Genomic DNA, 15,321 nt, shown 5'->3' on the forward strand with positions numbered 1-15,321 from the left:
ACTGGGTTCCTGTGTACTGCATCTGTGGGAATAAAGTTAGGAGACAAATGCAAAAGAAGAGGTTTGTTAGAGATTCCAAGCTGAGGCTGCCTGTCATCACTGCTAAATCATCCGTTTCTGGTCTGTGGGGAGAGAACATGATTAGTACCATTATTGACATTTATCATTTCATTTGGTATATCTCTCTCCTCTCCCTCAGGTAATACCGGAGTATTTATTACTGTACCTGTGGCCCACTGCTGGCCACTGGTTGTACCCCTAAAAAAGGATTATTAGAGTGCTGAGCCGTCAAAGCTTGACTCATATTAGTAAATATTGTTCATAATTGATTTAACTGCGTACTGAGTTGACCCACTTGATTATACAAGCTCTTTTTACCCATGTACCGATTTTTTGATATCCCAGGGTATTGATTCCTGGATCCTTGGGATCCCTCAGAATCATAGCTTTTTTTTCTATTTTTATGTGTTTGCCTTTGGGGTCCAACTTGTTCAGTGTTAATATCTTGTGGAGCACTATTTACTTTGGATGTCTGGTTATCCTGAGAGTATTTTTGCCACTTTTGGTATTTTTTTTTTAATGGGATACCGATTACCTTGTGGGTATTCATCTCTTTGGGGGTAACTTTTTATCTGGGTATGCTCACAATTTTGAGTATATTCCCTCTGTACCTCGACCCTTGTTGGGGGAGGGGGTCTGTTTTCTTGGGCCACTTCTGCATTTGTTTTCTTTTTGGACTCTAAATTGAGGGGGCTAGGTGACACCCTAGTTTCTGCCACAACTTTTAATCCCCTGTTCACCGGACTGCTGAATAGAGTATAACTTTATACTCTCTTTGATAAGCCAGTCCAATGAGTACTTCTCAGCAAAATCACTAGACAAATTAATTTTGATGTATGCGGGCAATGCTTCATAAAACAGATTCCCAAATTCTGAGCTCTCAAATTTGGGGTAGTCTTCGCCATACTGTACGCACTCTTTAGTGCAGAAAGGAATTCTATAGGGCTTTGATTCGCGCCACATTTCAACCTGTATACGGCTATTTTAGTGGCTGTTTTCGTGCGATATTGCCCAAACTCCTTTTTGCACTGTTGCTTTGTTTCACTCCAGGAATGAATATCCAGATCCTTCAGTGAAGCAAAGAACTTGTGATGTTTACCCTCAAATACCCAGGGCAGAAATGTAATTTTTGATTGCTCCCTATTGACATTTATTATGGATAAAGCATTTTCATAGGCCTCTAAGTGGTCAATTATAGAATTGGTTCCCTTGTTGGAAAATGTAGGTACTGCACCACTTAAGAAAGTAATTATTTTAAGGGTGTCATATACCTTATTAGATGTATCTTGGGTTTTCCTAGGGACCTTATTTTTGGGGCTGAAGTGCCCCCTATCTGCATACTTTTACTATGGAGAGACCCCTTATGCGCATTAGTATTATATGGGCTATCTGGATAGCTGGTTCTGCCACCTGACTCACTACTAGAGCTGCCTTCCCCTTCTGACGTATAGCAGTTCCCTGAATTTAAAACATGAGGTGACTGTCTATGTGGTAGGTTTGCCTCTGACCCAATAGGGGTCCTTTGTATAAATTATTCCCTAATGTTCTCCAGTTCATTTATCATAAATTCTTTTAGGGTTTTTAAAATATCTTCATTATTATTTTCATTATTTTCACTATCAATGGAGGGGTTTCATTATGGCGACCCTTTTGTTTAAATTCATTTAACTCTTTCTGGCTCTGTGCGAGTTGTTTATTTAAATGTTCTATTTTAGCTACTAAATTTTGGTTATACTCTTGGAAGATGGCCATGTCTTGTTTAAAAGTAACAATTTCATTTTTGGATATTTCTAAATTCTCTTGCATTTGCGTGATGAGCGAATTTCATCTTCTAGCTCCTGTAATTGCAGCTCCTTTTCTATAAGGTGAGTGGACATTTTGTCAATTATGTATATTACAAGTGGCAAGGATTTGAGTATTAGTTCATCAAGCTTTTTAAAATTTTTGCATTGGTTAATTTTTAATAATTCCTGTAATAACTCACTTTTTTAATTCCACCTTCCATTATCAATGGCAATATTTTTGGAATTGGTGGTAAGCATATCCATATAATCAGTTAAATCACCGGCAATATTACACCTATTTTTAATGTGGCTAATTTTAAGGGAATCAGCTTTAGTAAGGGGTAATTTTGGGGGCTCATTTGATTCACTTCTAGTAACAGACATTATTATTTTGGCTTAGTATTTGGTTAAATTTAAAAGCTAATACAATTTTGACCAAAATTTTTTTTTATTTCTAGATAATAATTATTTTTAATTTACTACAAAATATGTTATATCAATGTGATATGTTATATCAATGTAAAAAAAATAATAAACTTCAGCCATGCCTCCAAATTATATGTTAGTATTTGACTAGGTTACAAAATAATTATTTATTATTATCTTAAAAGTAACCTTCAGTAAAATGTTGGTGTATTTATCTCAACAGTAGCCAACCAATAAGATGTATATACGTAACAATATATTTATTGTAATTCAATTCCTTAATTCTAGATTAGTTTTCCTTATAGACACCTTGAATTATATTTATGTAAAAACTTGATTATGAATCAATTATACACGCTTATTCCGTTACAATATTCTATACCAAACAGATCATAAAAATATGTCTCTAAAATTAACCTTACTCACAATGAATTGCTCATTAATAATACCACAAATAAATTCTACTGCTACAACTTATAATTAGCCAATAACTCTAATTTAATGCCAAATATGGATTACAAATTTACAGCGCTTAATTTTTGCAACCAGAGATTTAACCACAATAACCAATTTAGGTGCAGTGCTAAGAGACTCCACAATAATAAAACTGACTTATAAATCTGGAGTTCTAAATTACACAGGACTATGAATATAAACTTAAAATACCAAATATGCTCTTTAAATTACCAGCTTTAATTAAACTGTAGCAACAATGAATGTCTTTGTTTTAAAACATTGAATTACAAAACTCCATACATTACAACAAGACCAATTTGCAAATTTCAACTTTTTAAGATTAATCCAGTTCACTGTCATAAATAAGAAAGGTATTTGCAATTTCTGGAGATAAAATTAGCTTAATTTTGTTTTCTATAAACCAAGGCAGCAAGATAAGTCAGAGAGTTAAAACTCAGCAGCATGACCTCTTTTTATTCCAGTGCAAGAGAATATATCACATGATAAATTCCACATTTTTTATTCTAATCATTGGTGAACCTTTTGGATATGCTCTTGTCTTTTGATAGGCCCTTTGAAGCGGAACATTTAATTGGCTTACTGGGAATGTACATGGTTATTTGATACTTCAATCCCCTTTTGGCTGCAATTCTCGCATAAACCACCAGAGGGCGACATAAGCATTAAAAACATATTCATTTTCAACACTTCTACAGCTTAATTAATATATAACTCAATATGTTCATTAAACACACCTATAATTTCCAGCATTAATACATTATATGTTCAATATGTATGGGATTATTCAAAACGATTTAATCTGAGTATTTTCATGCTAAACATGATATACTACTTATAATATTTTAGAAGGCGTATATTGTCATATTTTCCATTTGCATAACTATATGATATGACTCAGGCCACACCATACAGGCAATCCTGCATCACCATCTATTAGCCCCATCTGGAGTCCAATCTGTCCCTCAGATGTCTGGAAGATAAATAAATTGGACATTTTAAATTGACTATATAGCTACTTATTAAATTCAGCAAATACTTATCTAATATGTTAAAGCTAGGCATTTCTCTCAGATCCACATTTATACAATTTATTTGGACAGTCTGAGGTACATATTAAATATTTGAAAACTATATAGATAATTTGTATAAACTTAAATCTTCAAGACCTTTATGCTTTTAAAATACACATTCTGCTATTGAGATATATGCTGCCACAAAGTCTGGAGTCTGTTTATTGAAAACTCAGCATGTACCAATTTACACTGAAGCGTGAATGGTCACTTCCCCTGTCAACCGTTTTTTTTGCATACACTTGGACTTCAAAAGATTAGCTCTAGACTGAGCAACTGTTGTTCCTGCATGGGGTCATCATCTATCTGGACTTTTATTTGGGCAATTATTTAAGTCATAGATTTTTATCTGAGCCAAGGTATTGAAGACAGACTCTTTGTAGATTGGGACAAATGTTTGCAATGCATCCTTGACAAACGAGAAAGGGGGGTTGTGCTACAAACAGCTTCACAAATAAATGAATTATTTGGTGCAAATATATATATATATATATATATATATATATATATATATATATAAATAAAGTAATGGAGAGTGCAGTCGCCAGGGCTTTTCAAAGTGCACTCTCCATTACTTTCTATTCACCTATCTGTTGAGTGCTTGTCTACTTTGAACTTTATATATATATATATATATATATATATATATTATTAACACTCATCACAGATATCCTGACATACAATAATAGGGCATTTTTATTAAGGCAGCATTTTTGTAATTTGTGTTATTAGTAATCTTTTTAAGCATAGTTTAGTTATCATGAATATGTTCTCATTTATTAAGATTCTTGTATACAAGGATCCGAGACAGCAGAAACATTGTTTCCAAGACGTAAAACCTCTTTAGTTAGATATTTTAATAAAATTATGTGACAAAAGAGAGGAAAATTATTTTCTGATTAAATGGTTCCATTACTGATGCAAAATTTCTGAATAGGAGGTTAATCACAATCTTGCACTTCAGTAGAAATAGACATTTGAATGCCAGCATGGATTTTCAGTGTGTTTTACTAATGATCACAATCATAAAATGCTTCTGCCATTAATACCTGAAGCGAGAACTCTTTACCTCCCTAAAACAACACAAAGTTATTATCTTCATTGGTAATTTTACAATTTTGTAATCCAAAAACTAAATGTGCATGAAGAGCAGGTAGGTTGTTTGATCCCCTTTTCAAGTGTCTAGTGATGTGGCATGTGCAACCCTTCAAGGGATTTTAACAGAGGCATTATGGATTTAGTGGGCATGTTTGTTTGTTGGGTTATTGATCTGGCTAATTTGTATTATTGTAAAATATATTTATTTAATTTACTTTAATTGATCATCAAAAAGTGTTTCAATAGTGAAAAATGGGCCCTTTAATGTTTTGCCAATTATCAAGAATTTGTACACTGTGTGCAGAATTATTAGGCAAATGAGTATTTTGACCACATCATCCTCTTTATGCATGTTGTCTTACTCCAAGCTGTATAGGCTCGAAAGCCTACTACCAATTAAGCATATTAGGTGATGTGCATCTCTGTAATGAGAAGGGGTGTGGTCTAATGACATCAACACCCTATATCAGGTGTGCATAATTATTAGGCAACTTCCTTTCCTTTGGCAAAATGGGTCAAAAGAAGGACTTGACAGGCTCAGAAAAGTAAAAAATAGTGAGATATCTTGCAGAGGGATGCAGCACTCTTAAAATTGCAAAGCTTCTGAAACGTGATCATCGAAAAATCAAGCGTTTCATTCAAAATAGTCAACAGGGTCGCAAGAAGCGTGTGGAAAAACCAAGGCGCAAAATAACTGCCCATGAACTGAGAAAAGTCAAGCGTGCAGCTGCCAAGATGCCACTTGCCACCAGTTTGGCCATATTTCAGAGCTGCAACATCACTGGAGTGCCCAAAATCACAAGGTGTGCAATACTCAGAGACATGGCCAAGGTAAGAAAGGCTGAAAACGACCACCACTGAACAAAACACACAAGCTGAATTATCAAGACTGGGCCAAGAAATATCTCAAGACTGATTTTTCTAAGGTTTTATGGACTGATGAAATGAGAGTGAGTCTTGATGGGCCAGATGGATGGGCCCGTGGCTGGATTGGTAAAGGGCAGAGAGCTCCAGTCCGACTCAGACGCCAGCAAGGTGGAGGTGGAGTACTGGTTTGGGCTGGTATCATAAAAGATGAGCTTGTGGGGCCTTTTCGGGTTGAGGATGGAGTCAAGCTCAACTCCCAGTCCTACTGCCAGTTTCTGGAAGACACCTTCTTCAAGCAGTGGTACAGGAAGAAGTCTGCATTCTTCAAGAAAAACATGATTTTCATGCAGGATAATGCTCCATCACACGTGTCCAAGTACTCCACAGCGTGGCTGGCAAGAAAGGGTATAAAAGAAGAAAATCTAATGACATGGCCTCCTTGTTCACCTGATCTGAACCCCATTGAGAACCTGTGGTCCATCATCAAATGTGAGATTTACAAGGAGGGAAAACAGTACACCTCTCTGAACAGTGTCTGGGAGGCTGTGGTTGCTGCTGCACGCAATGTTGATGGTGAACAGATCAAAACACTGACAGAATCCATGGATGGCAGGCTTTTGAGTGTCCTTGCAAAGAAAGGTGGCTATATTGGTCACTGATTTGTTTTTGTTTTGTTTTTGAATGTCAGAAATGTATATTTGTGAATGTTGAGATGTTATATTGGTTTCACTGGTAAAAATAAATAATTGAAATGGGTATATATTTGTTTTTTGTTAAGTTGCCTAATAATTATGCACAGTAATAGTCATCTGCACACACAGATATCCCCCTAAAATAGCTATAACTAAAAACAAACTAAAAACTACTTCCAAAACTATTCAGCTTTGATATTAATGAGTTTTTTGGGTTCATTGAGAACATGGTTGTTGTTCAATAATAAAATTAATCCTCAAAAATACAACTTGCCTAATAATTCTGCACTCCCTGTATTGTGGGGGAACTTCCGGGCGGCGGCCATGACAGGATGCTTGATTGTTAGCTGCTAAAGGCTTCTACATCAATCTGTCTAAAATCAACATTTATATACACCATCACTTTGTTATACACAGTATAAGAGTTTCATCTGAAGGAGCCCTTTAATTAAAACTAACCATTATTCCGATCAAAGCCAGCTACAATTAACCAGAGACTTTCTGAGGTTGAGGCCTCCTAACTAACCCTATACATCTATAGCGGGGATTAATTTGTCAAGCATACCGGATGGAGCCCGAGGAAGCTATTCTACTTGAGCAGATCACCAACATCTTGGATGAACATTTTGCTCATCTCACAAGAGCATTAGTTGCAGCATGGGGAAATGACGGCGACACAGTCCCGCAGCACAGCATGGACATAGTGAATGTGCTACCGCTTAGCCTAGAGCCTATAAAGGAGGGGAACCTCTTAGTAATAAAGCAGAGAATGCTAGTACTGGATGTCGCTGCGTATCCTGAACAGGTGGGGATAAACTCTTTCACCACACTCCCCGATGCCCTACATTCAACCCCTACAGATGCGGGTCGCTATGCTGTCCAGAAGAAACAGGAGGCCCAGTATAGTACTGTGTCTGCGGACACCCCACTTCTGCAGGTAGTCAAGACGACATCAAATGCGGACGGGCGACTTCCTAACGTGATAAACAAAACAGCAGCGGTCCCGCATTGTTTTGAGCACAGCCTGCTAAGGAACTCTAGTTCTCTGTGGCTTATTCCGAGAAGTCACTTCCAGAGAGCTTGCTTGGATCTCTGTTGTTGTCCTATATACCCCAAGTCCTGTATCGTTGTGTGGAAGACCAGTGTAGGTTAGTTAGCAGCATATACGTGGACTATGGAGATGAGTAGTAAACTCCTTACAAATTCTTATGTACGCAAACACCTAAAGCCACACAAACCTTTTGACTATTCATTTGCGAACTTAATGTGGCCTGGACTCACAATTGTTATTCGCTCAAAATTATAAGTTAAATAGCAGTCTTTTAATTAGGCAACGCATAAACATGATAATGCTTAATCATAAAGTTTCCCCATTTTTACCGGGTAATGGTTTACTATAGTGGCTACAGCAGCAATCTATAGATTTCCTTTATTTGTGTAACTTTGTATTTTTGGTTCTTATACACATCTTTGCTAGTTTCTTGCCTACTATAAGAGCTGTAGAAACAAGAGTCCCAGTTTAGCACCTTACCTGCATAGACTTTTTGACCTCTCACCTGTGAACTAAATGTGGCCTGGACTTACAATTATTACTTGCTCAAAATGATAAGTTAAATAGCAGTATTTTTGTTAGGCAACGCATGAACATGATAATGCTTAACTATAAAGTTCCAGCGTTTTTTACTGGGTAATGGTTTGCTATAGCAGTGAATTATAGATTGTATTTATTTCTGTAACTCTGTTTTTTTTGGTTCTTCTGCACATGTATGATAGTCTTTTGTTTACTATAAGAGCTTAAATCACATATATTCCCGCAATAGCAACAGTGACAATAACTGATTGTGATCAACCTAGAAAATGATCAACCAAAAATCATTAACATGTTAATAATGATCAAACACTAAATTGTGATGATCAACCCCAAAGTTTAATAATGCCTAGTTATTTGAAACCCATTAGAAATATAGGATTCTTCTGAAAAGGCTTTACATTTTTAAAAATGTCTTTTTGCACTGCCTAAACCCATTTAACATCTAGTTTACCATATTGGATGAGAGCCTGTGTGTAATTGTTCTTAGTGTTTTTTTCCCTCTGGAAATGGGAACAAGGACAACTTCACAATATAATCCATTTTCTTTTGGAACCTCCCTTACTTGGATGTACACAAGCCCACACAACAGTGAAATGGCATATGTTCACAGGCAGTTAACAGTGTGTTATCTCTATAAATGGGAAGAAGCAAACATTAGATATAATCATAATAAAATAAATACTTATAATGTTGCAGCTGACTTTCTGTAATAAAAGATGTTGGTCTTTACAGGGAAGCACACAATCTCATTTAATGATTACATTTCAATTTAAAAATACAAATTGAGTCTTTAATTAGCACTCCCATCTGGCTTCCTGTATATAATGTTCTGAATGCTCTAAATAGTTTAGACATATTAGGGTGGTAAGCTTGAAATATATCTGTTTTGTAATGCATTGGAACTCCATGAGTAAATAAATAAATGTTGAATTAAAGTATAATATGTACACAATTTCATCCTCACTTGCTTTTTCCTAGTAAAACTCCATATACATTGTTACCAATGCACAAGAGGATTCTGGGTAAGATATGCAAAATCTCAGACTTTTTGCTTCAAAATACTGTTTTAATACAGCGATCCCTTAATAGGGTGTTTGCAGTAAATTCAGAAATCACTGCTAGACAGCCTGTTTCATTCTTATTAGAACTCTTCAGTAGCAGATATATTTCTGATTGCTGCTTGGGTAAAATTAATTTCAGGATTAAATCAAAATTCATTAAAATTATGGTGGAGATAAAAGTTTGAGATTAAAATCCTCCATGTCTCAAAAGTAAATCAATAAAAAAAATTGTATAGGCAATTAGCACATCTGGGCCAGTATTCCTGCTTGCTTTTCCCCAGTAAAACTCCATATACATTGTTACCAATGCACAAGAGGTAAGATCTGAAAATAAGATATGCAAAATCTCAGACTTTGTGCTTCAAAATACTGTTTTAACACAGCAATCCCTTAATAGGGTGATTGAAGCAAATACAGAAATCACTGCTAGACAGCCTGTTTCGTTCTTATTAGAACACTTCAGTAGCAGAAATATTTCTGATTGCTGCTCAGGTAATGCTCATTTCAGGGTTAAATCAAATTCCATTAAAATTATGGTGGATTATGGCACATATAGGCAATTATCCCCGCTTACTTTTCCCCAGTAAAACTCCATATACATTGTTGCCAATGCCCAAGAGGATTCTGGGTAAGATATGCAAATTAGATATGCAAAATCTCAGACTTTTTGCTCCAAAAAACTCTTCAGTAGCAGATAGATTTCTGATTGCTGCTTAGGTAAAGTTTATTTCAGGGTTAAATCAAAATTCATTAAAATTATGGTGGAGACTTCAGAACTGTTATTGTTTAAAAAGATAGATAATCCATTTATTACCCATTCCCCAGTTTTGCATAACCAACACAGTTATGTTAATATACTTTTTTTTTACCACTGTGATTACCTTGTATCTAAGCTTCTGCAGACTGTCGCCTTATCTCATTTCTTTTGACAGACTTGCCATCTGAACTCATATGGTAAACCAATGAAAAGAGACAATTGCGAGTAGCTACCAATCACCAGCTAACTCTCAATAGTTTAGGATGTTTACATATTCTTTTCAATAAAGGACACAGAGAAAACAAAGTAAATTTGATAATATAAATTTATTTAAAAGTCTTTTAAAATTACATTATCTAAATTATTAAAGTTGTATTTTTACTTTATTATCCATTTAATTTAAAAAACACCCATTTTCAATGGTGTCCATGGGAATTTATTTAAAAAGTGCCATTTTCATTGATATCATTGAATATTTTGTGAAACAAACAAAAAACATTTTCATTGGTTTTATTATGTAAAGAGGACCATTTTCATTGGTGTAATTTTTATTGGTGTAAAAAACAAAGCACTCCTTTTATTGGTGGTCATTTATATACCTAGGGGTATATTTATTAATGTGCGAGTGGACATGATACCATGTAGTGTATCATGTCCTCTGCACATCAATAAATGCAGACAGCATACGCTGTCATCATTTATCATTGCACCAGCAGTTCTAGTGAACTGCTGGTGCAATGCGACCCCCTGCAGATTTGCAGCCAATCGGCCCATAGCAGGGGTGTCAATCAACTCAATCGTATTTGATCGGGTTGATTTCTGTCCACAGCCTTAGAGCAGGTGGACAAGTTATGAAGCAGTGAAGCTTAATAACTTCTGTTTCTGACGAGCCTGAAGGCTCGCTGGAAACAAGGGGCATCAAGCTGCATACTGAGCTTGAGTAATCGGCCCCATGGTGTCAGAATTGTTGTCAAGGGGGTATTTTGTGAAAAAGGTAATTTTTGGGTATTTATGGCTACGGGCTAGTTCCTGACTGCTGACACTTCTGGATCACTGCTGGCTTATCTCCCCATTCCATTCCTTCCCAATTCACTCAAAACCTTATATATAATTAAGTCCTACATCTAAACCATAGTATGCTGGAAGTTCTATTTCCCCTATATCAAAGCTATCTTACTATATATATTGGAGTTACACTATTATCACATTTTGGTATTTCCTCAGGTACAGAGAAAGAAGATAAAGGAGATGACCTTTTATTGGCATCAGTGGATGAGTTTTGGTGGTTTCCTCATATGTGGAGTCATATGCAGCCTCATCTCTTCCATAATGAGTCTTCATTGGTGGAACAAATGATTCTAAACAAGAAATTTGCTCTGGTAAAATTATCAATTCTTCAATATAGACATATATTCTTTTTTTATAAGTTTACTCTTCATAGAAAAGATAATTAACTCCAAGAATTACATTAATACGAGTGCTGTTTTCATTGTTGAAAGACCTGTCCAGCTCCTATGTTGTCCTAGACTTGAATGTTTAACTTATTTTTGTGATAACAGGATTTGGAGATTTCTCTCCCATTCACTGCATGTTAAAGCCAGGAAACAATATCAACAAAAAGAAAAATGTCCAAAAATGCTGTTAGGCTTCAAAGTAAAAAAAAAAAAAAACTATTACCAAACTAAAAAAAGATATGCTCTTCTTCATTGGTTAATTCGTTCTTAGGTATATGGGTACATAAAAAAAGAGTCCTCGTGGAAAATCACCTTTACATAAGAAACCCTTCAATATACAGTGTGCTGTATAATGATGTAAGTTTTTATATACTATACCTTGATGAGTACATAAGTATACTCTGATGAATATGTTGTGATGTATAATTACTAAATATCTATAGACTAATAAGTATGCTGCACAGTATAATGGCTATGAGTATCTATAACCAGACAATGATCACCTAAATACATAACTGTATAGACTTACTGCTATTCCCCCCCCCCCTCTCAGGTTTGGCCCCTTGCTGCCTCTTCACCTGCTGCACCAATGTTAGTTCCCCTCCTGATCACTTAAAGTTTTCAACCTCAGTACTAGTAATGTTAGTGTTTACACAAATAAAGGATCTGGGGCAGACATCTAGTGTGCTTGTTTGTGTAGCATACATCCAATAATGCTGTCTGAAGTCACACAATGCAAATCTGCAATGGATCTTGGGATAAGTGACACAATTTAATTATTTATACGATGGCCTAGATAGAACAATTAACACAGTATCCAGCCTAACACATTTCCTGCTATCTCTGAGCACATCATTAGAGGCATAACTAACCACATATTATTGACTGTTGTGAAAAATAACAGTTTTTAGTATTAATAAAGATATACAAAGCCAGATGTAGGTTTTTCCTTACAATATGTTTACCTTACTTGTGATTAAGTTGTTCATTTCTTAACATATTTACTCTGGAAGGCTGTAAATACAGTTTTAAGGAATTGTTCAACAATTTTATTATGGCATACATACGCATTCAATGTACAAAGCACATCTGTATATACAGGTACATTAAAATAGTCCCTGCAATATTTATATGTATAAATACACATAAAAAGTGAGGTTATATCAATATGCTTCATTTTGGTTGTATCCCTTAAGGCTTCAAGCTTCCTATTTGCAGTAATAAAATATTTGTTGTTGTAACCTTGAAATATAAGCTAGAAAACTATAAAACGTAGTGTAAAGAACTAACACTTTTAAGCATTATGCCTCATTTCCTTTTATCTTACATTTTTCTTTTCATATGGCAGAGAAGACTTTGTTCATCTAACTTATAAAAGACAAGATGCTGAGAAATGCAAATGTTTCATTCTTTAAGTTTCTTTGGAGTGTGATAAACCATCTAGTAAACATTATGCTTTTGTGCAGCATACGTTAACAGCTCAATGAAGTAAAATATTGAAACAGAGAAAGCTGAAGTAAAAATCAGTGGCTGAAAAAAATATATATATACGTATAAAAAAAAAATACTTGAAGAAATATCAAGCTGAGAACCGTATCTTTGAACAATATATTTTTAAAATTGCATCCCTACCTATCTTGAACCTGATGTTGTATAAAATACAGCATGCACAAAATAGATGTTGTATTGCTTCAATTACTACCCACAGATATATATATATTTTTTTCAGTTCATGTATTTCACTTTCACAGTTCTTTCCCAGCTCTCTGATGTTCCCTTAAGGTTTATAACCACCCACTCCTTTCATTTAGTTTAATGTTCCTATACTGTTAGTCACCACAGTATATAGATGCCACATTTTGTGATACTGTTGTAGACAAGCTAAAAGTGTGTATTAAGGATAACACCAACAGACAACTGCTTTCTGACTTGACATTTAAGAAAATGCAAAACTGCAAAACAACTAACAAGGGTGTGCTGAAACGATCTTGTGTAATCTAATACATGAATTTGCACTGAGCTCTAAAAGATGTGTTTTCACATTTAAAACTTAAAAGCCCTTTTATTCTCTCAGGGGACCTGTAATATAGTATATTAGGAAGAAAACAAATGTGCGTTTTAAACAATATGACATCATACAGGTAGGATAGTTCATTTAAATCTTATTAATGTTTGCCATCAAGCACAAACACATACACACACATATATATATATATATATATATATATATGTTGTCTAATACACTACTTAGGGCTAGATTATGAGTGCTATTTATCACTCCCGTGTTAATTCTGCTAGAAGTAAACTTTTTGCGTGCATCATGTAGCGTGCGTATTACAAGTTAAAAGTAAAATGTTTTTGCACAAGCGCTAACCCAACACGTGCAAAAAAACTAATTTGGAATATCGTGACCACATTAAGGTATTCCCCCATAGACTTCAATGGAGCATGAAAAGTGGGGGGGAAAAATAACACCCATACTCAAGCGCAAACCCGATTGTGTTTTCTTGTGTGGGCTAACCCGACATGAAATATTACTATTTCACATTCCAATGTTCTACACATTGCAGAATATGTTTTATTTATTCTTAAATACCTTTATATATATATATATATATATATATATATATATATATATATATATATATATACAGTATCTCACAAAAGTGAGTACACCCCTCACATTTTTGTAAATATTTTATTATATCTTTTCATGTGACAACACTGAAGAAATTACACTTTGCTACGATGTAAAATAGTGAGTGTACAGCCTGTATAACAGTGTACATTTGCTGTCCCCTTCAAAATAACTCAACACACAGCATTAATGTCTAAACTATTGGCAACAAAAGTGAGTACACCCCTAAGTGAAAATGTCCAAATTGGGCCCAAAGTGTCAATATTTTGTGTGGCCACCATTATTTTCCAGCACTGCCTTAACCCTTTTGGGCATGGAGTTCACCAGAGCTTCACAGGTTGCCACTGGAGTCCTCTTCCACTCCTCCATGATGACATCACAGAGCTGGTGGATGTTAGAGACCTTGCGCTCCCCCACCTTTCGTTTAAGGTTTTCCCCACAGATGCTCAATAGGGTTTAGGTCTGGAGACATGCTTGGCCAGTCCATAACCTTTACCCTTAGCTTCTTTAGCAAGGCAGTGGTCATCTTGGAGGTGTGTTTGGGGTTGTTATCATGTTGGAATACTGCCCTGCGGCCCAGTCTCCAAGGGGGGGGGATCATGCTCTGCTTCAGTATATCATAGTACATGTTGGCATTCATGGTTCCCTCAATGAACTGTACCTCCCCAGTGCTGGCAGCACTCATGCAGACCCAGACCTTGATACTCCCACCACCATGCTTGAATTTTAGCGAGACACACTTGTCTTTGTACTCCTCACCTGGTTGCTGCCACACACACTTGACACTATCTGAGCCAAAAAAGGTTTATCTTGGTCTCATCGGACCACAGAACATGGTTCCAGTAATCAGCAAACTGTTTGCAGGCTTTCTTGTGCATCATCTTTAGAAAAGGCTTCCTTCTGGGACGACAGCCATGCAGACCGATTTGTTGCAGTGTGCGGCATATGGTCTGAGCACTGACAGGCTGACCACCCACCCGTTCAACCTCTGCAGTAATGCTGGCAGCACTCATACGTCTATTTCCCAAAGACAACCTCTGGATATGACGCTGAGCATGTGCACTCAACTGCTTTGGTCGACCATTGCGAGGCCTGTTCTGAGTGGAACCTGTCCTGTGAAATTGCTGTATGGTCTTGCCCACCATGCTGCAGCTCAGTTTCAGGGGTTTCGCAATCTTTTTATAGCCTAAGTCATCTTTATGTAAAGCAACAATTCATTTTTTCAGATCCTCAGAGAGTTCTTTGCCATGAGGTGCCATGTTGATCTCCCAGTGACCAGTATAAGAGAGTGTGAGACCGATAACACAAAATTTAACACACCTGCTCCCCATTCACACCGGAGACTT

General features: G+C 35.9%; 1 protein-coding gene across 1 annotated transcript in view; it reads left to right on the top strand.

Annotated features, from left to right (window-relative positions):
* The window catches only part of LOC128648152 (bifunctional heparan sulfate N-deacetylase/N-sulfotransferase 3-like), a 444,424-nt gene that overhangs the window by 168,956 nt on the left and 260,147 nt on the right, over nt 1-15,321 (top strand). Inside the window, exon 3 of the mRNA XM_053700810.1 lies at nt 11,108-11,262. Within this exon, the coding sequence (XP_053556785.1) occupies nt 11,108-11,262 (155 nt within the window). The remainder of the gene's footprint in view (nt 1-11,107; nt 11,263-15,321) is intronic.

This window comes from Bombina bombina, chromosome 2, assembly GCF_027579735.1.
Source record: "Bombina bombina isolate aBomBom1 chromosome 2, aBomBom1.pri, whole genome shotgun sequence".
In the NCBI taxonomy this organism is placed as follows: domain Eukaryota; kingdom Metazoa; phylum Chordata; class Amphibia; order Anura; family Bombinatoridae; genus Bombina; species Bombina bombina.